This window comes from Onychostoma macrolepis, chromosome 04 (assembly GCF_012432095.1).
Source record: "Onychostoma macrolepis isolate SWU-2019 chromosome 04, ASM1243209v1, whole genome shotgun sequence".
Lineage (NCBI taxonomy): Eukaryota > Metazoa > Chordata > Actinopteri > Cypriniformes > Cyprinidae > Onychostoma > Onychostoma macrolepis.
The window spans coordinates 17292157-17319694 of NC_081158.1; the positions used below are offsets into that span (position 1 = coordinate 17292157).

The 27538-nt window shown below is 37.0% G+C and overlaps 1 protein-coding gene and 1 long non-coding RNA gene across 2 annotated transcripts in view; both read right to left on the reverse strand.

The window, feature by feature from the left end:
• LOC131539099 (proton myo-inositol cotransporter-like) overlaps positions 1–27538 on the reverse strand; it is a 99529-nt gene that overhangs the window by 36682 nt on the left and 35309 nt on the right. The window contains exon 4 of the mRNA XM_058773422.1: positions 2724–2832. Coding sequence (XP_058629405.1) covers positions 2724–2832 — 109 coding nt within the window. The remainder of the gene's footprint in view (positions 1–2723; positions 2833–27538) is intronic.
• LOC131539101 (uncharacterized) lies at positions 15659–21085 on the reverse strand. Its single transcript, XR_009270779.1, has 3 exons — positions 17576–21085; positions 15994–16062; positions 15659–15906 (listed from the first exon to the last, which is right to left on the reverse strand). It is a non-coding gene; the product is annotated as an uncharacterized LOC131539101 (long non-coding RNA).

Here is a 27538-nt window from a genome sequence, read left to right on the forward strand (position 1 = left end):
GACATTTTCTCCATGAGAGGTATTGACAAATGCTTCTTGCCAAGGTTAAGCTTGACAGACATTATATCCCACAACAACACTTCCTGTGTACAAATGACTGACATCTGACAGTGCAGAAATGATTGAGGAGTAGGTGATTGTGGGTAAATACAAAATAGCACATCAGGTTAAACCTCAAAAATACTTCATATATGTGACCCTGGACGACAAAACCAGTCTTAAGTGTCAATTTTTCGAAATTGAGATTTATACATCGTCTGAAAGCCGAATAAATAAGCTTTCCATTGATGGTTTGTTAGGATAGGACAATATTTGGCTGAGATACAACTATTTGAAAATCTGGAATCTGAGGGTGCAAAAAAATCTAAATATTGATAAAATCACCTTTAAAGCTGTCCAAATGAAGTTCTTAGCAATGCATATTAATAATCAAAAATTAAGTTTTGATACATTTACGGTAATAAATTTACAAAATATCTTCATGGAACATGATCTTTATTTAATATCCTAATGATTTTTGGCATAAAAGAAAAATCGATAATTTTGACCCATACAATGTATTTTTGGCTATTGCTACAAATATACCCCAGCGACTTAAGACTGGTTTTGTGGTCCAGGGTCACATATATGTGCATGATTGTACCTGTCAATTTGAACTGCTCTACTGTCTGTCTAAACCTGCTCTGAACAGATAGATTGACAACGACAGAAGGATAATAATGAAGGTGTTTGATTGATCGAGAATGTCATATTAGGACCCATCTGTCATGACCTATCATCTTCCAAAATGACAGCTGAGAAAAAGTAAACACACAGTCACACACACATACAATTCTCCTCTCCCTCCCATAAACACTTCTCATTTTGCCATGAGGGGTTGCCTAGCAACAGCACACATTCCAAGATTGTTTACGATGCTTGAAAAATAGTTCAGCGCATAAGGAGCGAAAAAGACAAGAGATCACGAAGAGGAAATCACACTTTAGTAGGGTATCCATTAAAGTTCAGCTAAAATGAGAATTATAGGCACAGTCACATCTGTGAATGTGAATAAACAACTTGTGAATTTTTTATCAGTTGTGAATCATCCAGTCTGGCCTCCCACATAAAGGAAAATCCATTTGTCGCATTTTTTTTAGGTATCATATCATCATACATATTGGGATTGTTCCTTTATTGGTCCCCAAAGCAGAAATTTCACTAGGCACAGCAGCACAATAAAAAGAGAATAAAAACAAACACATTCCAATAAATACCTAAACATCAAAGACTTTACAATAAGGTTCCATTGGTTACCTATGTTTAAGGCATTAACTAACAATGAGCAATGCATTTGTTTTTATACAGTATTTATTAATCTTTGTTAACATTATAAATGCAGCTGTTCATTGTTAGTTTATGTTAGCTGTGGTTCATTAAATAACATTAATAGGTACAACTTTTTTATAATGTATTAATACATGTTGGAATCAACATTAACTATGATTAATAAATGCTTTATTAGTATTTTTCATTGTTCATTGTTAGTACTTTAAAGTACTAAAATAACTAAAATTAAATAAACAAGCTAAAACTTAGTAAAAACTACAGTATATAGAACACACAACAAAATTACAAAGGCTTTAACTAAAATTAAAAATTAAATGAATACGAAAAAAATCTAATTAAAATTATGAACAGAAAATATAATAGAAATAAAACTGTTCTGAAGTCAAGTTCCAAGGTAGCATTGCATGTGAATAAGTTAATCCCAGAATGCATTGCGACACGTTAAAAAAAAAAGATTGAGGATAGTTTGAGAAAAATGCTTTTATATAAATTAAAAGTAAAACTATTCTCAATAAAAAATACTACTAATAATAATAATTCATTTTCCAAAAATAATTACTATTTTACCCAATATTTATAAGTGCTATTTGTTTTTATGTTTATTAAAGAATTACACTGTAATATCAAACTCTTTAGGGGTAAATAGTCTCTTTTGTGCAATTTGTGAGGAGAACAATTTGTACGGCGTTTGAAATTGCTGTCTATGTAGAGTCTTCCAAATCAGTCTCTAGTGGTTCCATTTAAATAAGGATGCTTCCTTAAATGTAGTTTCCCATGTAGACCGCAAGGCAGCTAAGTAGGTTTCTAAAACAAAGTTTATGAGTTTTGTTCCAAAAAACCATAATAAGTGCTTTAGTAAAATGCTTAAAAAAATTAAACAAAGAACTGTACAACATGGCCTCCTAAGAAAATAACAGAATTGATAATAGTATTTCAACTGGCACCTATTGATTTGTGAACCTGGATGGCAAAACCAGTCTTAAGTGTCAATTTTTCGAAATTGAGATTTATATATCATCTGAATAAATAAGCTTTCCATTGATGTATGGTTTGTTGGGATCGGACAATATTTGGAAATCTGGAATCTGAGGGTGCAAAAAAATCTAAATATTGTGAAAATCGCCTTTAAATTTGTCCAAATTAAGTTATTACTAATCAAAAATTAAGTTTTGATACATTTACGGTAAGAAATTTACAAAATATCTTCATGGAACATGATCTTTACTTAATATCCTAATGATTTTTGGCATAAAATAAAAATCGATAATTTTGACCCATACAATGTATTTTTGGCTATTACTACAAATATACCCCAGCGACTTAAGACTGGTTTTGTGGTCCAGGGTCACATTTAGGTTGAGATTTGAGCTAAGAATTGAGTAAATGAGACTTACATGACCGTGTTGATGCCAGAAAGCTGCTGGAACATCTGGAGTCCACAACCCACAATGAGAGCACGGCGTGCCGGAGGGTAGGTCAACATGCGCCAGATCACCGGGCCCTCTGAAAGCACAAATATAAATACATATTTACGTCAACATGTAGACCTGCATCAACAACCAGAATGACTCACATACTATTATAAGAACTACCTCTGTTAAAGCCTCATTTACACTGACAGCGATTAAATGGATTAAATGAGATTTGAGAGCCTTGGTGGAGTCACGGGTGTAGATTTGGGAATGGATGATATTCAGTTTATGGATTAAATTAAAGCCCTTTTTACACTCTAAAAACAACCAAAAATATCAATTGACCCAGGAAGAAGCAACACTAAGAAATGGTAGTTTGCCAAACTTTATATATACACACACACACATTTTATATATATATATATATATATATATACAGTCATGGCCAAAAATATCGGCACCCATGTTAAATATGATCAAAGAAGGCTGTGAAAATTAATCTGCATTGTTAATCCTTTTGATATTTTATTTAAAAAATTCACAAAAATCTAACCTTTCATTGGGTAATAAGAATTTTAAATGGGGGGAAATATCATTATGAAATACATGTTTTTCTCTAATACACATTGGACACAATTATTGGTACCCCTAGAAATTCTTATGAGTAAAATATCTCAAGTATATTCCCATTCATATTCACAATTTTGAGCACTCCAGGGTGATTATTAACATGAAATTATCCAGTCATGGCTTCCTGTTTCACAGAAATATAAATAGGAGGGAAAACAAAGAAAAACATTCCCTTAATCATCCATCACAATGAGAAAATATATTTCTGATGTGCAGCAAAAGATAATTGAGCTTCACAAATTAGTGAAGTGGCTTTAAGAAAAGAGCTAGAGCAGTGAAAATTTCCATTTCCACCATCAGGGCAATAATTAAGGATTTCCTCAACATAAAATGTTACGAAACTGCCTGGAAGAGGACGTGTGTCTATATCATCCTAATGCACGGTGAGAAGGAGAGTTTGAGTAGCTAAAGACTCTCTAAGGACCACAGCTGGATAATTGCAGAAAATAGTTGAGTCTCGTGGTCAGAAAACTAAAAATTAAAAAAAAAATTGTCAAACAGCACCTACATCACCACATGTTGTTTGGGAGGGTTTCAAGAAAAATTCTCCTAGCTCATCCAAAAACAAACTCCAGCATATTCAGTTATCAGACACGACTGGAACTTCAAATGGGACTGGCTTCTATGGTCAGACGAAACTAAAAAAAATTAGCTTTTTAGCAGGAAACACTCAAGATGGGTTTGGTGAACACAGGGATAAAAAGTACCCCATGTGTACAATGAAATATAATGTTGTATTTTTGATGTTTTGGGCCTATATTTCTGCTGGAGGTCCTGGACATCTTGTTTAGACACATGGCATCATGGATTCTATCAAATACCAACAGATAAAAAATCAATAAGTGACTGACTCTGTTAGAAATCTTATAATGGGCCATGTTTGGATCTTTCAACCGTACAATAATCAAACACAAACCTCAAAAACAATACAAAAATGGGTCACTGAGCACAAAACCAAGCTTCTGCTATGGCCATTCCAGTCCTCTGACCTGAACCCTATAGAAAATGAGTGGGTGAACTGAAGAGAAGAAGCACCAATATGGAGCTGGGAATCTAAAGGGTCTGGAGTGATTCTGGATGAAGGAATGGTCTCTGATCTCTTGTCAGGTGTTCTCTAACCTCATCAGGCATTATAGGAGAAAATTTAGAGCTGTTAAACTGGCAAATGGAGGTTTCAAAAAGTATTGAATAAAAGGGTGCCGTTAATTGTAGCCCATGTGTATTAGAGAAAATTTATTTCATAATGATATTTCCCCCCATTTTAAATTCTTATTATCCAATGGAAGGTTAGATTTTTGTGCATTTTTTAAATAAAAGATCAAAAGGATTAACAATGCAGATTAATTTTCACAGCCTTCTTTGATCATATTTACCAATATTTTTGGCCATGACTATATATATATATATATATATATATATATAGACAGCGGGTAAAATAAGTATTGAACACGTCACCATTTTTTTCCAGTAAATATATTTCTAAAGGTGCTGTTGACTTTTTTCACCAGATGTCGGTAACAACCTAAGTAATCCATACATACAAATAAAAAACAAAACAATTAAGTTCCTTCAAAAGCCTTTGTTGGTAATGACAGCTTTAAGATGCCTCCTGTATGGAGAAACTAGTCGCATGCAGTGCTCAGGTTTGATTTTGACCCATTTTTCCACACAGTCTTCAAATCTTGAAGGCTCTGTGGGCCTCTTCTATGAACTGATCTTTAGTTCTTATTTTCTATTGGATTCAAGTCAGGTGATTGGCTGGGCCATTCTAGCAGCTTTATTTTCTTTCTCTGAAACCAATTGAGAATTCCTTGGCTGTGTTTGGGATCATTGTCTTGCTGAAATGTCCACCCTTGTTTCATCTTCATAATCCTGGCAGGTGTTGGGACTGAACCAGCTAATTACCAGCTAAATAATTTCCACTGACTAGGGGCAGGATTTCTTTCTAATTACTGATAGATTTCAGCTGGTGTCTTGGCTTTCCATGCCTTTTTGAACCTCCCTTTCTTCATGTGTTCAATACTTTTTCCCTGTATCGTTCCATTTTATTACACATAACTCAATTTCTGAACTTATCTTTTCGAAAGATGGTGAACTATGCCTGGGCAGGGTGAAGCCAGAGGAAACTCTGGTGGAGACCCGCAGCGGTCCTGACGTGCAAATTGGTCCTCTGACCTGAGTATAGGGGCAAAAGACTAATCGAATCATCTAGTAGCTGGTTCCCTCCGAAGTTTCCCTCAGGATAGCTGGCGCTTGCTCGAACAAGCAGTTTTATCCAGTAAAGTGAATGACTAGAGGCTTTGGGGCCGAAACGATCTCGGCTTGGAGCCTTGGCGTGGAATGCGAGACGCCTAGTGGGCCACTTTTGGTAAGCAGAACTGGCGCTGTGAGATGAACCGAACTCCGGGTTAAGGCGCCCGATGCCGACGCTCATCAGACCCCATTTGATATAGTTGATATAGACAGAAGGACAGTCGCCATGGAATTCGGAATCCGCTAAGGAGTGTGTAACAACTCACCTGCCGAATAAACTAGCCCTGAAAATGGATGTTGCTGGAGCGTTGGGCCCATACCTGGCCGTCGACGGCAAGAGACAAAGTACGGCACAGAGATATGCCTCGGGCGGCCTCCCCAGCACAGCGCCTCGGCCAGCACCTAGCAGCCGGCTTAGAACTGGTGCGAACCAGTTAAAACAAAGCATCGTGAAGTGTTGACGCGATGTGATTCCTGCCCAGTGCTCTGAATGTCAAAGTGAAGAAATTCAATGAAGCGCGGGTAAATGGCGGGAGTAACTATGACTCTCTTAATGCACCTCTATGTCTCCCATGATGCCAGGTGTGCACAGCACAGTCGAGTCATGAGGAGGCTGGAAACTATGCTGAGGAAAGGAGCTTCCACAACGTGGGTTGAACCCATCATTGCAACAACGACATCCTTCATAAAGCCGGACCTGCTCGTACACAAAGGTGATATGTCAGTGGTGATGGACGTGTCTATTGTGGCAGGGTCCAGGATGGAGGAAACGTGGAGGTGGAAGACCCAGAAGTACAGCACTCCAGAGAACTCGAAGGCTCTTGCTGCTGGGCTACAGTCCCAGACCTCAATAAAACACACCCCTGTGATTATATTCTACAGGGGGCTCATGTATGGACCAACTGGGAGAGCATAGAGGAATCTGGGCCTGACGAAGAGGGCAGGTTCCTTAAAATGCTATGACCTATATATGCGAGGGAAGTGAACCAAAGGAAGATAGTCAACCAACATGAATGACCCGCTGAATAGTGGTGATGAAGCCCTGATAAACTCACCATTAGCGTCTCTTTAGATGCCTCAAGGTACAGTGAAATTACATCTCCACAGCTATTGCAAGCCAATATAACTAGATGTCAATAGCCAAATGCTTCATCATCTAATTAGTGACGCACATGAATGGATGAATGAGATTGTCCCACTGTCCCTACCTGCTATCTAGCGAAACCACAACCCTGTAGAGCTTGGCTCTAGTCTGGCACTGTGAAGAGACATTAGGGGTGTAGAATAAGTGGGAGGCCCCATCCCGAATGGGCTATCTTATCTTTTGTTTTCTTTGTATGTATGGTTTACTTGGGTTGTTTCCGACATCTGGTGACAATTTAAAGTCAACAGCACCTTTAGAAATATATTTACTAGGAAAAATGGTGGCGTGTTCAATACTTATTTTTCCCTATATATATATATATATATATATATATATATATATATATATATATATATATATATATATATAGACAGGTTTGTTCATCACAAAAGCAGTCTTCTGACTACAGAAGATATGGTATATAGTTATATGGACTATTTTTTATGGTACTGTTTTGATACTTAACACTTTCGTGTGACCTTTTGCCATTTCTCATTTTGCACTGTGGCTAATCCATGGTATTAAAATAAATTACATACATTTGTTAATATATTCAAACATTTAATAAGAGCAGCAAGAGACGACCACATAAAAAATAATGGCATTAGGCTTTGGCATGACATGAGAAGGAGAAAATGATGACATAACTTTCATTTTTTGGGTGTATTATTCTTTTAACTCTATGCGCTCACACATAAAACCTTATTGGGAGGGAAATTGTCCTGTGTTAGCCTGATATTGTCAAAGGAAGCTTGCAGGTTCTCGTGCCGAGCGATGACTGGATATTCTCCAGAGACAGCGACTAGAGACGCTCATTTGATTACTGCTCCAAACTCAAATTCATGAACCGCTCGGATCAGGCCTGTACAGAGGAACAGCGCTTTTAATGAGATGCTAACTTCATTCACTCAGACATGCAATCTTACTTCCAAACAAAACTGGCAAAACATATTTGTGCCCTTTTAATCTAATTGCAGCACGGACTTGGTAACTAAGGAAGCACCTGAAGTCATCACCGAAGACAATACATCTGTATACAGTCTAAGATGATGTGAAGGGCCATTTGTTTTCATTATTTTAATATTTCGAAGTATGATCCTGATGATCAGTTTGTGCTTTTTATAAAATAATAATAATAAAAAAACAAAACAAAAAAACCGTGATTAAGTGTACGAGTGCGGCTCATGCTTTTTTCATTTGGAGTATATTTTAAAGTACACACACAATATATATATATATATATATATATATATATATATATATTATGGTTTATTTTTTGGAGACAAAACAAAAAGGCAGTTTTAAAGTGAATACTGTGCGATATGTAGTAAGCATTACTCTAGTGTTTTTTTCTCTCTCTTTTTTTATGGCTTCATTATTATTATTATTTTTTTTTTTTTTGAGAAACTACTAACAAAACAAAACAAAAACAAACAAAAAAACAAGTCAAACAAAAAAACAAAACAAGCAAAACTAAACAAAAACAGGCAGTTGACAAGTGTATACTGTGCAGCATACAATACGGTATAGTATTTGAATCCGAATATAGCTGAATATAGAACATATTTGAAGAAGTGCTGTGATAAAGCCCTTGAGTTTTTCTCTTAACATACTTTACACCCTTAAATTTGCTATCTCCCTGTCAAAGATCTCTTCTCTATCTCCATGGAAACCACTCAGCCAGTTAGCTTTACTCTTTCCTAATATCAAAGGTACAGTCATTAACTGAAGCATTGAAATGTTAACAGTACAGCAGCTGGTGAAGAGCCTGGGTTGCATGTGGCATGTGGGCTTGAACTGTTTTTTTTTTTTTAAGAGGGTAATTCTTTTTTCTTTTGATCCTATCATGGAATCCCCAATTATGCTCAATTGCAATGACACTAGCCAGAAAAACACCTTTTTACTTAAACGCCTCTGTAAGCAATTAGAGTGTGCACTCTTGACTCGTGTGGCAAGAGCTTCTTTAAGTGGAAGTCATTTTACACATCAATTACTGTTACATGATCTCCTTACAGTAAACAACTCAGCAAGCACAAATCCATTGTATAGCATTTCGCAACATTGAGTTTGATTCCACTGGGTTATGCTGCAGTACAACATTTTAAAAATGTCCTAAAAACCACACCTGAAATTAAGCAAATAATGTAATCAAGGAATCAATGCAAAAAAAAAAAAAAAAAAAGATGGGATCAGTACAAAATGGCAACATTACATTTTAGTCACGAGTAACAATGCAATGTCCCATAAACTTTGTGAAAGTGCCTATCTGGAAAGTTTTGATTAGAGTTCCATTTAATGTAATATTATCGGACGTTTAGAGAGAAAATTGGAATGCCAAAATATTTTGGTCATAAGGTTTATGGAAATATTAGCAAGGGCAGTGCTAACAACATCAAAACAACATTTATGCAACATATTTATAGTAATACATTCATTATGAGTGCTGGGTCCATTACTGATTACAGATTACATGTTGGAAGCTGTAGTTAGTAAAGTAATCAAGGTTACTCATTTTAGGTAATGTAATCTAACTACTTTTTTAACAAACTTGTTTTAAATTTACCATTAACATACCATGCTTATATAAAAAAGCAAAGAGTATTATTTTGTGTTATTTGTTTATTTATTTATCAACATCATAAAATGCATTAAACATTATATTACACCAGGCTTGCCCAAACTGTGCTTAATGTAAGAATTGCTAAACCATAAAAATGTTAAATAAAAATAATTGAAACACTTGAACACTACAAAATATAAATATTTTATTTGTTTACCTACATGTCAATATCACTATTAACCAATATATCTGAGAACTATAAACATGCAAATGTGTTGTTAAATTATTTAAAATATTTACATCCTCAGAGATATTTCAAATAAATCTTTTACTTTAAGGGGGTTGGCTGACAAAGATTATTGGGAATCACTGCATTATATAAACAAACATGCCAGATTAGATTGCCCCCATACTTCCAGAATCAAAAGTTACTGAAAGTCACTGGATTTGATGACAACATGTTTCACAGCTATACATCACCAGTGTTTAGTAACTTGCATAATTATTTGTTTCATACATGGTCTAATTGGTTGAGAGGTCCTTTTCCCCCTCAAATTCAGAAGTATGATCTGCAAATTTATTTACACAACATCTGTGATTATATCCAAGACTAAATGGTATGACACAGTAGGATTTTTAGTAAGGAAAATTTAAAAGAGAAGGGGTACAGCTACTCAGCTACTACTCAGCACTATGAAAAAAACATCTGTCATCTAAGCATTCAATGTTATGATCACCACACCAGAAAGACACCAGCTGACCAAACAATCCATAAAGAAACCCATAATCGATAGTGTTGCCTGAGAACAAGTGACCTTCATTGACAACAAAAATCCCTGTCAGCGATATCTGGATCGATTCAAAGACGGCAGGCTGATCGATGTGTCATTTACTTTGGAACCACAAAAAGGCAGTCAACTGCATTCATCATTCTTTAATCAAGCATGTGCTCACGCTAACTGCGCTACAAGTCGCTGTCAGCGCGACTGACCACTTGTGTGTCATTATAAGGGAGTTCAATGGAGGCCATGCAAAAACGAATGTTGGATCTTTCTTTCATAAACACCACGGTAACAAAGAAACAATAAGATGAATGTGCTATTAGACAGTCTGATATCTCTTTTCACACGCTTTTGACCAAGCATCATGTAGAACGGTTGCCAGGTATTCCCATTTTCAGTGTCAGCCTCTCTATCTCTAGACTTGGTTGAGTTCAAGCTGCCCTGTTACACAGATGCACCTTGGCAGCTGGGTCGTTATCTGAGACTGCCCCGGGTGATTGGTTGCTAGGTTTCCAGACGTGCCCAGGAGATGGAAGCGAGGTCTCGCTTTTGCTTTCTCACTCTTTTCTTGCGTTTTTTCCTCTAGTGCTGTCACCTAGAAGCTTTGTTCATTTAGGCTCTGAAAAAATGTTACAAAGAAAGCCTTGATTGCCACATATTAAAATGATATGCAGAAAAAGAAAAAAAAAACACAACACAGAGCAGATACTGTGGAAGCATCACTGAATAAAAATTAAAAAAGGTAATTGCGACTTTTTATCTCAGTTCTGACTTTTTTCTCATAATTGCGAGATATAAAGTTGCTGACTGACTTTTTTCTCTCGCAATTAAGTTTACAATCTCACAATTCTGACTTCATAACTTGCAATTGCAAGTTTATAGCAGAGCTGTGAGATAAAAATTCGCAATTACCTTCTTTTTTCTTTTTTAATCAGTGGTGGAAATGGGTTTCCATAAGATATAGATAAAAACTCTATTAGTATATTTTACTTGTTTAAAGTGTTGCATAAAGCTAACAAGCTTACTTAAGGTTTCTAAGTGTGTGATCACATTTTAAACAAACAGATGCCATAGACATTACATTTTGCAAAAATTCCATTTTCCAATTTAATAAATCAGATTTTTTCTTCTTCTGACCAATACTTTAAAAATGGCAAACGGACTGAAGAAAAAAACTAATTCACTCTCTGAGTGTGTCAGAATGGGCAAAAAGTCATAGTTTCATGTAAACACAGAGGCTCTAGGCATGTGACCAAAAGTGCAAATCATACTGGTTGGCCAGTTGTCTTTACAATCCAATGAAAAAGAGATAAGAAAACTCGCATTGATGACATGTGAATGTTCGTGTTGGTCTTAACAGGCACATTATTAGCTATTTATTAAAATTAAAATTATTAAGGGCACTGAATTTTCATAATTTTGGCACCAAACCTTTCTTTTGATGTGAACAGGCCTATAGGTTTTAAGAATAAAATACTACTAAACTCTACTAAATATTATTTGGAATTGCATTAGTTAGGTTATTAGTTCAGCCACTCGTTGACACAACTGCAACAATGTGGCATTCAACTGATTCAACCCCAGGAGCGGTTCTAAGATTTCATGCTCAGGGGGGCTGAACGCTCAGAGAGATCATTAGAAATAAAAATTACCTAAATAAACACAAAGGTGGAAAGTAACAAATTACATTTACTCGCGTTACTGTAATTGAGTAGCTTTTTTGTGTACTTCTACTTTGAAGTACACATTGAGATCTCTTTTGCGCCGCCTTGCGCTTGAATGGCTTAAAATCTATTTAAACTGACAGGACTTAAAACACATGAGAATGATAAACTTTCTTGAGGAAACAGCACTGGCCAGATGGTTCAAATAGCTAATTATAGTTTTAGGGGGGTGAGACGACAGACAGGGGAGCTGAAGCTCATGTAAAAAGGGTCTAGTACCAGCTTGCTCAACCCCACCCCCATTTCTATCATTTCTGTAACCGATTAATAAAAGTGACAAAAGTCCAAAACTACAATTAAAATAAAAAGGTAGTGAGCAGTATGCAGTAATGTGCAGTATATACTAAACAGAACACTAGAATCACATTTCAAGTACTGAATTACATTCCCTAAACAGTATAATACATCAGTATTGACAAAATGCCAACATTTCCCACCATGCAGACCATAATGGTCTGTATACTGACAGGTTTATCACAGGTTTTGTCATATAAGGGTTTGCTTTTGTGGCCTTTTGGAAGGTGAGAACTATATGTTCCCACGTGGGCAGTGACATTTCACCAGCACAGAGCTCACAGGCATCAGTGATGCAATGAACAAAAGCATATTGTTTGATGATGGCACCCTATGGCCAGTGGGGTAAAAAAAAAAAAAAAAACCTTTAGAAAGGCATGGCAAAAAGAGGAAGGTTAGAAAAAATCAAGGCAAGAATTATTTACTGTAAGTGTCCAGTAATATAACCATGCGCAAACCACATGTTCATATAAAACCAGTTGTTAATTTTTTTTAAATTATTTTTTTATTTTAATATGAATTAATTGTTCCTTTAAACTAGCTATTTTAATTATTCTATTGGACCAATTTACAAAATAAAGGTTTGTGATTATTTTAAGGTCCAATTCTCACTATTAACAAACTTACCTATGACTTTTGCCACAACTCATAATTTGTTGCTTATTAATACAGTAGTTAGTAAGGTAGTTGTTAAGTTTAGGTATTGGGTAGGATTAGGCAGAGGCGGACAAAGTACACAACTTCCTTACTTGAGTGAAAGTACAGATACCACTGTTCAAATACTACTCCACTACAAGTGAAAGTTGTAAAGACAGATTTTTACTTAAGTAAAAGTACAGAAGTACTTGTTTTTAAAAGTACTTAAGTATCAAAAGTAAAAAGTAAATGTATTGTTTTATTGTCGCATTGTTGTATACTTACAATACTTTATGCCACTAATGCAACCTACTGAATACACTGATTAGCTTGTATTATCTTTGGAATTAAGAGCTTTTATGTTACCAAACCTATAGAAATGGAACAACTGAATGAAGATAATCATCTTTATTTTTTCATTTAACACTCCTACACTCCTACAACATATACTATATATATATATATATATATATATATATATATAGTAAAGTGAGGGCAGTGATTTTTGACAGATATATTAGCCTACCATTTGTATTGCCATAGTTTAACTACAAAAATCAAACTATAGTTAATATAATGAAACTATGGTAAATTTGTGGTTACTGAAGTTTTACTACAAATAGCATATGGTTACTATAGTGAGATAATAGTACATTTGTGGATACTGTGATTTTACTGCAAATACCATAGTTATGATTACTATAGTAAAAACATGGTTAATTTTCCAAAGGGCTTTAATGAGTTAACACATGCCTTTTAGAGCGCTTTTAGCTGTGCAGTAGCGCCGGACGTTTACATTAGTTTAGTGGGGAAGATCCCGAGCTAGGCGGAAAACTGCAGGCTTAGAAATACTGTAACACTTGGCAACACAGGAAGGTCCTGGTCCTTCGCAGGCCGGATTTTCGCAGAAAAAAGGGTTCAGTGAATCTGAAAATGCACACACTGTAAAAACTGCTACATATAACGACTTTCTACTTGGGGACCTTGATATAAATGTAGTTGAGTAAAAGTACGATATTTGTCTTTCAAATGTAGTGAAGTTAAAGTCGCAAGTTTCCAGAAAAAATAATACTCAAGTAAAGTACAGATACTCAAAAAGTGTACTTAAGTACAATACTCAAGTAAATTTACTTCGTTACTGTCCACCTCTGGGATTAGGAATGTAGAATATGGTCATGCAGAATGTGTGCAATATGTTAATAATAGGCATGCTAATAAGCAACTAGATAATAGCGAGAATTGGTCCTTATTATAAAGTTTTACCTTTTTTTGAGTGTAACAGTACTAAATAATCTCTATAACAGTACTAAAGTACACTGAAAAAAACAATAAGTAAATTTATCAAGTTTTTGCACAAATAAATTTTAAGTAAAATGTAAGTACTGAATTAAGTAAAATCTACTTGGCTAAGTTAGGTAAAATTAGCAAAGGAAATAAGTAAAATTAACATGGCCAGTTAGAGTTTGATGAGTAATATTTACTTGATTATTTTATGTTAAATCTGCAATATTTAAGTATTTTTCACTCAGTCATGGCTTCTAAAATTTACTCAAACGATGTAGAACTGGGAAACAACCATGCCATTAAAGCATGTGATTCACTTACAAACATGTAAGCAAGCAAGTAGACAGCTTGTTATCCTTTTAAGATAATATGTCCACTCAAAAGAATTATTACCCAAATGAACACAGAGACCTCAATACTTGGTACACCATACACAATGACGGTGACAATCAGTGGATGGTGTTTGAGTAAGAATGGGTCATTTTGAGTAGAAAATCAACTCCAGATGTCACAAAACAGTAAGTTACTAAACCTAACAACAAAAGCAACCATAAAACAGTGTAAATATAACTAAAAAACAGTGACAAATTTAACCTTTTTAATTATTCATGCCCCAGTGCATGATGGGAAAAACGGGATCATAACTTTGATATTTACTTAAAGAATCCTTGTAAACATGACAAACAGTTCCAAGTAAAATATGCTTATAAGTTCAAACTTTAATTACTACAAGCTTAAATTGAGTACTAATATAGAATTTACTTTAATTTTTTAATTCTTGCCTGAACTAAATTATTTAATGTAGAAATTACATTTGTTTTTATGTAGTGTTTACTTCACCAAAAAAATCATTTTTATCAGTGTATATCTGTAATATCCACTTGTAGGTGAATTTCTATTAAAATTGTAAATACTATACAGTTATGTAGTACTTTTAAAACATTGGTGCCAGACTGATGAGTTTCACCGCCAACCAATAGCGTGAATTTGTGGCGTGTCTGTTTGTTTGATTGACCAATGGCAAGCAGGGGGCGTGTTTGGGAAACCTGTTTGGAAAATACTGCAGTTTTAACTGTACAAGTGAACTTTGTCAGTAAATAGATAAATGACATGTTGGGTAAATAAAAAACACAAAATTTGGTTGCCAGGACACTGCTATAGAAAACACCACTTTTACTACAAAAATGAAATGCATTATTGAAAGGAAATGTTTGAGGACTTTCTAGTACTATTTAAATCCATATATGCTCAATCAAACAGCCTCAAAGTTAAACATTTATTATCTTCTGTGGTACATACTTATTTTCCATATTCTAACTAATTACAGCTGGGAATTACCTAGTTATGTACACTGTTAGACATTTCAAATGGTTTTTACAGTAACTTACTGGCAACACTGTTGCCAGTAAGTTACTGTAATTAAGATTTACAGTAGCAAACTGTATTTGATTTATCAGTATACTACTGTAATTCATTCATTTTAATATAGATTTCATTAGATTTTATAATTTTTATATAGAATTCATTTTATTTTTACTCTACATAGGCACTACTGGACACAATAATTACAAAATATCAAATTCTTTATTTAAAACATTGCATGTATAACACTTAAAAATACAGTCTTCCAATGCTGGAACAGTGCATCTTCACCATTTCTCCTGTCTTCGGACGTTTTGCAGTGCATTATGTTGTGTCCTCTGGATTCATCCTTACAAAGAATCTTTAGGCAACAGAAACATAATGGGGGAAAAAGACAAACAGCCAAAGAATACATAGCCATCTGCAAAACCCAGGTGCTGCTCCAAAACGTGGCCACCATCTTTGCTCAACATCCACTTTGACTGAAATGTCTTCTCTGAAAAACAAGTAGAAGAAATAGCACACTTTTGAAAGGCAACCCTCATATAGAATACACAAATCTCTCAAAACGTTGTTCTCTTACCATGAATTATCAGTCTCAGGGTGGCTGGCTGGCATGCTCATGTCTTTCTTGATGCTTCATTGCAGTTGCCTTTAAAACACAAATACAAAAAAATGCAGTAAATCTTAAATTCCATTAAAAACTATAACAAACTAATTCTAAAACTAGAAAGGCAGCTAGCCATAAAACTTGTTTAACCTAGCTAATGTAGCAGAGTGAGGTATAGCCGGTATGATTGGCTAGTGTCATCCAAACAAGTGAACTAATCAGTGTTTGTACTTCACTATGATTGGTTAGTTGTGTAAGTTTTATGAGCCTATTAGTGCCTGTGTGGTGAATATAAAAGAGGGAAGTGTTTGGCCGCTTGGGATGCATCAGTCTTGGTACTGCCCCTTTGTGACATGTGGCGTGTTGAATGAGTGCTAGCAGTTGGGTTACCTTCCTGTCTGTCATGCGTGCTGACTGATGGCCAGTTTTCAGTCATGGGCCTGCAAATAGCTGTAATCCTGCATGGTGAGCGACCATGTGTATTGCACTATTTCCTTGGGGTTTCCAGTGATTTTAATTGAAGCCTAACGACCATCGAGTAACTGACTGCACTGCTGCTCTGTTTTGTCGTTGTGGTGTTATAGTTTTAACAGTTTTGTCTGGAACTCACCTGGGTCCATTCTGTTATTTTGTTTGTTTTCTGTTTGAAGCACTGGCACTGGGTTGCGCTGGTCTGCATGTGAGTTAGCTGGCAGGCTAAGTTTCTGTAATCTGGCTGCTCTTTGCCATTTTATTTCCCTCCTCCGTGCCAGTGGCTGTTTGTTTTGGTGTTTCTGTTTAAACTGTTATCGAATTTGACTCTTAATCTGTGTGCGTCTTTTTGTATTGTTTTGTGTGGATTTAGGTCTTTAATGTGGGAGGGGTTGGCCATGGTACCCTGTACTGGTGTGTCCACATGGAGTGTTTAACATTTTTGCCTTTTTCACCAGTGTGTGTCATGGGTATTGAGTGTGGGGTAGAAATTTGAGGGTCTCTGTTGGCAACCTCCCTCTTTACTAGATTATCTCCATTTAATCATTTTGTATGTTACTGGTATTGTCATGCGATTTGAGACCTTGTGTGATGTATTGACTGACTGTTTCTATTAATTGTTTGAATAAAGTGATTCTTGTTGATTAGTTTATATTCTTATGCTCACCCTGTCTTTAGCAATGAACCTGTGCCCTTATATGGGGCTGTTCTGTCCTGGTGTATTCCAGGTGGCGTAGTAGAGTATAGGATTCTTCTTATTGGTAACTTCCCCTACCTGACCACTTATTGCCACACTAATATACGATTTTATTTTCTCAGGCTACTGGCCGACATTAACTTCTAACACCTGAACTAAATTTCACATTAGTTAACTTAATGTTAATATAAGTTACACGTTGCTCGTTCAAAACAATTTTCATTTGGTAACTTAATTCAATAAGCTGACAAGTCGTTTGAAACATTAGTAAAGTTTACCATAGTAAAGTTCTGTAACCGCCATGTTGACAAGTAAATGTTACTATGGGTTAAACTGGTGTGCAAAAATCTGACACAAACACACAGACAAACGTACATATATTTTTACCTTGCTTGCTGGTTTTATTCTCTCGTAAGGTGCATCGACACACAGCGTAGATGTTCTCCGGAGCTCTTCCACTCTCGCGGGTTCATCCCCAGGAAAAACTCGCTGCTTCCATGTCTTCCTCGGACGCGAGGGGCGAGGCCCGACTCGATAAAAAAGCAATATAGAACCCATTATATATACTATCTACAATGGATGCGGACAGTAATGTGATGCCCCGGTATATTTCTGATGTACAGATGTACTGCAAGCGCTCGCGCTGTTTCTGACACAAAGTACAAATGGATTTTCCAATCACTAGAAGCAATGTAACACATCCAGTAGTCAGTCCTAAGCTGCTGCGGCGTTGTAGACACGGTTTAGGGCAAATTGTGTCAATCCAAATGTAAGAAATGAGGAAAATAAAAGACCTCAGTATAATGGCGCCAAACAGACCGTTACAGTAGTATACAGCAATTTGAAAAAATACAGTAAGTCTCTGTATGTGGGGTCTGACGTCACTGAAAATTCCCATGATGCAAAGGGTATTACAGTTATTTACTGTTAAGGGAATCTGCAGTATTACACTGGGTGATATACAGTAAGTAACTGGAAATTACAGAAATGTCTAACAGTGTATATCTCCCCAAAAGCCTCAAGCGTGAGTAGAATCCATGTGACCCTGAGAATACTTTTTCCTAATTATGTAGAAGCAAGGCTCTTTATTTGTAAAAGTTGGAAAAGGTTTGCTGACAACTGCAGCAGCCTAGAATATGATTGAGCTTCTGCTGTACTGTGACTTTCATTTAATATTAATAAGCTGAGAAAAATCCTACAGGAGAATAGAGGTCTTCTCATTCTCTCTTTTGTTCCTTTACACCTTTTCCATCTCCTTTTTAATTACAGATATGCTGTGAAATTTGAGACTAAATCACCTAATACTAAAACAGTTGATATTGTGAGAGCAGAATACTGGTATAACTCATAATCATCATTGGTTGTTCACCAATTAGGGACACTTTTGTCTAATTAAAATCTTGAAAAATGAACCTTCGGTTTTCAGATTAAATCTGTTTTAATTAGTCAATACTAAATAGTTTGGTAACATAATTTTATAAATCTACTCTCAAATACCGGTATTCCTTTCATGAAATGATTTATAAGCATACACACACCTAATGAAATGAGAAAGTCATAAAAAAAAAAAAAATCAAGACTGATGACAAAGCAGATGATAAAGAAAAGAGATTTATTTCTAAAAAAGGCTTAAAGGACAATTAATCTCCTCAAAGTCGGACATTTAAGGACAAGAGAAAAACAAAATGCCACCTTTTTAAAGCAATAACAGGTCAACAGCACATTACAGCCTGACAATATCCCGCAGTATGATGGTAAATTATGTTTTCACAGATGACAGGAGAACATGAGGGACAAATACGCTTTACACAGCTGTCTGTCTGCTACAGCCTTAAACACACTCCCATTTAGTTGAGACGGATAACAGGGACACTAAATATCACCTGATCTCAGTGCTGTTGTCATTGGAAACACGACTTACACAAAAGCTCATCATAAATGTAGGGTTTTCATTTTAGAGCGAGACACCAGCTGCTTATTCAACAGATTATTTCACTGAGATCACTAAAAAAAAAATGACAGTAAATGATGGACAGGTAAAATAGACGGTTATTAAACTGTCAAAATGTACTGCATTTCAACAATTATGGCATTTGTATGATTACTGTACTGCTAACCATCTTACCTGATATTCACAGGTTAAAGACCCATATTCGCATACCTTGTCAAAGACCCCATCAAATCAAATTTAGACATTTTGATTTTTAGTTAATGTCTAGTTTTGAAGTCATCTACTGTATCTAGCAATATAAAATACATTTTTAAAAGATGTGCTAGTGGTTTTACTGAGTTGTGACATCAAAGGCAAAAATATAACTCGACTTTCCATAACTTTAGAAGAATTCTAAACTATCAATCAATTATATATAACAGTAATATATTTGTAAGTCACAAAAATATATATATTATCAAAATACATGGCTACTTTGAATGGCCATCAAAGAAACATACATCAATGTTAGAAGAAGAAGAAAGAAAACTGTATTTGCACAAATCATTTTAAATCCCGTACCTGGGAAATATTTTCCTTATCTAAACAATATTTCCCATGTTCTCTCAAACTCCTATCAGCATGTATTCAGCAACATTTCACTTCCTAGAGCTCTTCTCAGACCAGTAGTGCAAATCCACAGAGTTTTCTAATAACATCATGAGCTATTATGTAAAAATGCATGAAAAGCTTCTCCTCTATTAAACATTCTTGCAAAAGCTCAAATTATTCTGGATTTCTGGGACATTGTTCCAATCGACTGTTCTTTTCAGCTTCCCACAATCCTCATAAATGTCACCAAAATGGCAGAATATATAAGCTCATCTCGTATCATAAGACATAATCATTGTGACAGTATTTGCCTGTTAAAGGTGAGTGTGTATGTGTGTGTGTCCATTTAGATGTGGCAGATAAGAGATTTCAGGACAATTTGTCAAACCTGTAGCCACCGTTCCTGCTCATTTCGGAAACATCAACCAAAAGGTCTCAAAGAAGCATACAAGAAGAAAATGGTCTGCAGCCAAAAGATTTGTGGTATATTTTAACTGAGAGCATTATATTATAAAAGCTACCGACAGAATGTTGAATGAAAATGACATGGCAAAAAATCACAGAACTCCTGAATGGATCATTATGCTCTAATGCTCTCTGGTCTTGTTAATATACAGCACTAAAAGCCTGAGATCCAATCCTCTCACATTATGCTTTCATCAAAAGATAATATAGGTTATTTTCAATGTCTCCCTCTATGATACAATCACCATGATTGTATCAGAACAAACATACCTATAGTATATATACCCATATACAAAACAGATAACAAATTTGTCCAGCATTTACAGACAATATGCCCGAAAGGCATTTCTCATACTTAAAAAGGGCTATTTTTGAGAACAGGCCTGAAAATGCTATGTAAGTACATGAATGCAAACACCTCTAGTTGCACAGGCTTGATAAGAATTTGCCATTTACAATGCAATGGAAATACACAATGAATTCTCAGTATTGCCACATGGGGTGCTATAGTGAGCGTTAGTTTAAAGTAGTGTAGTGTAAATTAATGAATTCTTTAAAGGGGTCATATGATGCAATGCTGTGTATTTCTGTGTGAAAGCAAAAGCACTTTATTTGGCCTTCCGAAAGTAGATGCAGTTAGGAATCATTACGATTATTTACAACAGAACAGCACAACCCAAATGTTCGAATTTGTGCAACGCATTTTATGGACGACAGTTTCGTGAACCTAGGAGAGTACAAGGCTGGCTGTGCACAAAGGATATTTCTAAAAAAGAATGGGTCAATTCCGACTTTGCTCTGACAATCTGGTGCTTCTGAATCGGCGACTATAAGTATGTTTTGTTATTAGTTTAAGTATTTGCTATTGACTGTTCAAATGCGGAGTTTTGTGTCTCATCGTGTGTGTGTGTGTGTGTGTGTGTGTGTGTGTGTGTGTCTGGCGTGTGTGTGTGTGTGTGTGTGTGTGTGAGAGAGAGACAGGGTCACATCACAGTGGAGTCAGCTTTCTTAAATCGTGGCTTGTTTGCAAATACATACGAGCATCATCACTGTGTCTGTTACGTGACTCTGTTCCCCTTTCGGGCTTGAACTGATGGTAAAACTAAAGACAATATGAACTGTCTTTATAAAACTGAAGCTTGCATTTATGGTAAGGGGCGTTACATTTCTGACGCATGCTTGTGATGTTCGGCCAATCACAATGTACTGGGTCAGCTGGTCAATCAGAGCAGACTGTCCTTGTCGGAAGGAGGGGCTTTGTAGAAAACGACACGTTTGAGAGAGAGGCGGGGCATAGAGGAACTACAATAATGTACAGTATTTTAAATATGTGTTTTTTGAACATTAAAGCATGTCAACATATACTGTTACACCAAATACACAAAATAATTACATTTACATTTACATTTAATCATTTAGCAGACGCTTTTATCCAAAGCGACGTACAATATGAGAACAATAGAAGCAATCAGACCATCGAGAGTGCAGCAGTATACAAGTGCCATGACAAGTCTCAGTTAGCCTGGCACAGTACATGTAGCTAAGGTTTTTTTTTTTTTTTTTTTAATAGATAGAATGGGTAAGTGTTAGTATTAGTAATAGTATTAGTTGGTCAGGTGCTGGCGAAAAAGATGCATCTTTAGATGATTTTTGAAAATGGCTAAAGACATAGCTGTTCGGATTGAGATCGGGAGGTCATTCCACCAGCTGGGCACAGTCCAGGAAAAGGTCCGTGAGAGAGATTTGGTACCTCTTTGTGATGGCACCACAAGGCGTTGTTCACTTGCAGAACGCAAGCTTCTGGAAGGTGCATAAGTTTGAACTAGTGAGTTTAGATATATTGGTGCAGTGCTAGTTGTCGTCTTGTAGGCAAACATCAGTACCTTGAATTTGATGTGAGCGGCTATTGGTAGCCAGTGCAACCTGATGAAGAGAGGGGTAACGTGAGCTTTCTTTGGTTCATTAAAGACCACTCTGGCTGCTGCATTCTGGATCAGTTGCAGAGGCTTGATAGTGCATGTGGGCCTGCCAAGAGAGCATTACAATAGTCCAGTCTGGAGAGAACAAGAGCTTGGACAAGGAGTTGTGCGGCATGCTCCGACAGGAAGGGTCTAATCTTCCTAATGTTGTATAAGGCGAATCTGCAGGACCAGCCCGTTGTAGCAATATGGTCTGTGAAGCTTAACTGATCATCGATCACAACTTCAAGGTTCCTGGCTGTCCTGGAAGGAGTTATGGTTGACGAACCCAGCTGTATAGAGAAGTTGTGGTGAAGTGATGGATTGGCTGAGACCACGAGTAGTTCTGTCTTGGCAAGGTTGAGCTGAAGGTGATGGTCTTTCATCCAGTTAGAAATGTCACTCAAACAGGCTGCAATGCGAGCAGCAACCGTCGGATCATCTGGTTGGAATGAGAAGTAGAGTTGAGTGTCATCAGCATAGCAGTGATAAGAAAAGCCATGCTTCTGAATGACCGATCCTAATGACGACATGTAGATGGAGAAGTGGTCCAACACTGAGCCTTGAGGAACCCCAGTAGCAAGAAGTTGTGACTTTGAAACCTGAAGGACCTATCTGAGAGGTAAGATTCGAACCACAAGAGCGCGGTTCCTGAGATGCCCATCTTTCTGAGAGTGGACAGGAGGATCTGATGGTTAACTGTGTCAAAAGCAGCAGACAGGTCCAGTAAGATGAGTACAGAGGATTTGGAAGCCGCTCTTGCAAGTCTCAGGGCCTCTGTAACCGAGAGTAGGGCAGTCTCAGTAGAGTGGCCGCTTCTGAAGCCAGATTGGTTGTTGTCCAGAAGATTGTTCTGTGCAAGAAACAAAGAGAGTTGGTTGAACACAACTCGCTCAAGAGTCTTTGCAATGAATGGAAGAAGGGATCTGTAGAATCTGTAGAATCCCTAGAAGGTCTGTAGTGTTCTAAAAGTGCTGGATTTAAAGAGGGTTTTTTAAGCAGTGGGGTTACCCGAGCCTGCTTAAATGTTGTTGGAAATGTACCAGTGTGAAGAGAGGTGTTGATAATGTGAGTAAGCGCAGGTATGACCGAAGAAGAAATGGCCTGAAGGAGGTGAGTGGGGATAGGATCAAGTGGACAAGTAGTGGGATGATTGGAAAGGATGAGTTTTGAAACTTCCGTCTCCGAGAGAGGAGAGAAGGAGGTGAGAGAGTGTGTATTAGTCGGTATGAAGTTATCAGTTTGGGGTGTGAGGAATTGGTCACTGATGGTTCTTGTTTTATTTGTTAAGAAAATTGCAAAGTCATCAGCTGTAAGAGTTGATGAGGGAGGAGGGGGAGGAGGACAGAGAAGAGAAGAGAAAGTTTTGAAAAGTGTGCGAGAGTCAGAACAGTTGTTGATTTTGTTGTGGTAGTATGTTGATTTAGCCGTGGAGACGTTTGCAGAGAAGGAAGAGAGGAGTGACTGATACGCACTAAGGTCAGTAGAGTTTTTTGATTTGTGTCATTTCCTCTCTGCAGCCCTTAGTTTAGCGCGATGTTCACGGAGAACATCAGACAGCCAGGGGGCTGAGGGGGTAGAGCGTGCTGGTCTGGATGAAAGGGGGCAAAAGTTGTCTAAGCAAGATGTTAGAGTGGAGCAAAGAGTGTCAGTAGCACTGTTTGTGTCCGGTGCCGAAAACTGAGAGGGTGAAGGAAGTGCAGATGTAACCATTGAGGAAAGGCAAGAGGGAGAGAGCGAACGTAGGTTACGGCGAAAGGTGACCTGTGGGGGAGTGTGTGCTGTGTCCGGAGTTAGTGTGAGGTTAGAAGTGATGAGGAAGTGGTCTGAGGTGTGCAGTGGAGTAACTAATGTGTTGTCAGTGGAGCAGTAGCGTGTGTAGATGAGGTCCAGTTGGTTACCTGATTTATGAGTAGCCATAGTAGATACTCGCTTGAAGTCAAATGAAGTGAGAAGAGTGTTGAAGTCAGCAGCCTGGGGTTTAATGATCTTTAAAATAGCATCATATGACCCCTTTAATTTTCTCATTCAGATCAACTCATTCATGTAAAGCAACAGTTTGAAGAAAATGTTACAGTAGTTGAAACTTTTGAGATCACCTTTATTTTATTTTATTTAATACTACTTCACAAAATGCATTTTATAATTTTACACTTGTCCCAACAAATGGCAGAAACATTTCATTTAAACATATATCATGTGCAAACATTTTTTTTTATCAATTTTCCAAAAATTATTAGTGTCACAGTGTTGTACAGTAATTTTCAGCACACTGAACAGTTTTGCTCCTACTTTTTAATCCCTATTTTTTTCCTATTTATTTTTTTTCTTCAAATCTGATTACTGAACTAAAATACAATGCCTTCAGCATTTTAATATGCAACTTGTCATGTTATAAATAAGACTTGCAAATCTTGCCACTTAAAGTATAATGAAGTCTGGAGATGAAAGCAGACACTTAGATGCAAGGTGTTAAAAAGGTGTAACACTGTGCAGAAAAGCACACAGTACAAGATGTACAGTTGTAAAACTCAAGATAAAACACGTATACACATAAATACACATTCTCACTTAATTCACTAAAAATGTAATAGGTCCTGGACATGTACAGTACATTTCCATTAGGGGTGTAACGGTACACAGAAGTCATGGTTCGGTATGTACCTTGGTTTTGGGGTCACTGTTTGATACGAGATCGGTACTACTAACAGGAAATGTATTATTTAGATTGTAGACTAGATTTATTTTAAATTGACAGTAGTTCTACATACATGTAGCATGAGCAGTTGTTTTTGATTTGAATTAGATTGTATAATTTCAAGATTTAAAGCAAAAATAGAATGGTCTGACTTTAGATTTGTGAAATTAAGACCACGGGCATCCAACAAAGGTCTTCAGCCTTGTCCTTTATGCACAGAGATTTCTCCAATTTCTCTGAATCTTTTGATGATGTTATCCACTGTAGATGATGAGATTTGCAAAGCCTTTGCAATTTGATGTTGAGGAATGTTGTTTTTAAAGTATTCCACAATCTTTTTTACACACTCTATCACAGATTGGAGAGCGGCCCATCTTTACTTCTGAGAGACTCTGCCTCTCTAAGACATCCATTTTATAGCTAATCATGTTACAGACCTGATGTCAGTTAAATTAATTAGTTGCTAGATGTTCTCCCAGCTGAATCTTTTCAAAATTTCTTGCTTTTTCAGCCCTTTGTTGCCAACTTTATTGAGACCTGTAGCAGGCATTAAATTTGAAATGCTCATTTAGTGGATAAAAGTGTAAAATTTCTCCGTTTAAACATTTGTTATGTTTTCTATGTTCTATTGTGAATGTGATTTGAAAGTCTTTTAGTTTTCATTTTATTTAATTTAAAAATGTCCCAACATTTCCGGAATTCGGGTTGTATTACTGACCTAAATACCTTTATACCCCTAATTTCCACATATGTGACCCTGGACCACAAAACCAGTCTTTAGTCGCTGGGGTATATTTGTAGCAATAGCCAAAAGTACACTGTATGGGTCAAAATTATAGATTTTTCTTTTATGCCAAAAATCATTAGTATATTAAGTAAAGATCATATTCCATGAAGATATTTTGTAAATTTACTACTGTAAATATATCAAAACGTCATTTTTTATTAGTAATATGTATTGCTAAGAATTCATTTGGACAAATTTAAAGGCGATTTTCTCAATATTTTGATTTTTTTGAACCCTCAGATTCCAGAATAGTTGTATCTCAGCCAAATATTGTCCTAACAAACCATAAATCAATGGAAAGCTTATTTATTCAGCTTTCAGATGATGTATAAATCTCAATTTCGAACAATTTACACTTAAGACTGGTTTTGTGGTCCAGGGTCACATATTGTATTTAACTCGATTTCCTTGAGGGATGAGCTGCAAAGGAGTTTCAGAGAGTTGTTAATGCTGCCAATTTCTTACATACTCAAATACTTGTAAAAGCTAGCTGAAATGGCAACGTTTCTGGGTAGGAACAATCACTCTCATTTGGGCAGTCGTGGCCTAATGGATAGAGAATCAGACTTGTGACCCATAGGTCGGGGATTTGAGTCTCAGGTCCTGCAAGGATTGTAGGTGCGGGCAGTGAATGTCTCTCCACCCTCAATACCATGAGGTGAGACCCTTGAGCAAGGTACCGAACCCCCAACTGCTCCCCGGACGCCGCAGTATTAATGGCTGCCCACTGCTCTGGGTGTGTGTTCACGGTGTGCGAGTGCATGTGTGTTTGTGTTCACTACTCACTGCTGTGTGTGTGTGCACTTGGATGGGTTAAATGCAGAGCACAAATTCCAAGTATGAGTCACTATACATGGCCACACGTCACATCCTTTCCTTTCCTTTTCTTCAGCAAAAGAAGCCCCTCTATGCTTTATCCTGCATCGCTACAGCCCAGCTAAAGTCAACATCAATGGCCATCCTTTGAACACAATGCATGGGCCAGTTCACCTACGTGGGCAGTATCATTTCAAACAGTGCAACAATACAAGAACATGGACCACCGACTTGCCAAAACCTGCAGCTCTTTTTTTTGCCATCTCCAGACATGAGTCTAGTAGAGCTGCTTGCTGTGCCTGTTAACAAAGATCCAAGTCTACAAGGCTTCCACCAATGGTGCCTCTAATCCATCAAAGGAATCCAAGGGCAGGACTATAAGACAAATACAGAGGTCCTGGAAGAAGCAGGTTTGCCAAGCATCAAGGCCAAGCTCTTGTTGCAACAGTTTTATTGGGCAGTTCACATATCACAACAACACCAAAAGTGTTGCTCTATAGGGAACTTTGCCAGGAAAACTGAAATCGAGGAACCACACACAAGTGATACAAGTATCAGTTGAAGTAGCAGCTGCTTCAGGCTGACATCGACCTAAAAACTGGGAGATCTTTCCCTGCTTCATCTGCCCTAAATTATGCGAGGCGAATCGCAGACGAATGGTGCTTTCACACCAAGCGTGAAACGATCCATCGCCTTCTGCTAATTCACGCCTGCACGCTCGGTGGTGCTGACCAACAATGCATTCACCCTGACCAGCCTGGTCTCACAATATTCTGTGTAATGACCACGGACTCTTAATGCCCGAATCTGTGGTGGCATCACGGAATTGCCGAGAATTCCGTGATGGGCTCACAGAAGTGATACCAATGTAAGTCAATGACAGGCATCAGCCGTGGTCCATGCACGGATTCACTGGTTCAACACCAGCGCTGCATCGGACCATGTAAAAAGAGTGACTCCGATGCAGTTATATTTTGTATATAAATTTATACTTTCACTGGAGTACCTAACCCCACCCCTACCCTAAACCTACCCACTTCTGAACAATATAAAACACACACAGGCAAATATAAGTGCAGTTACA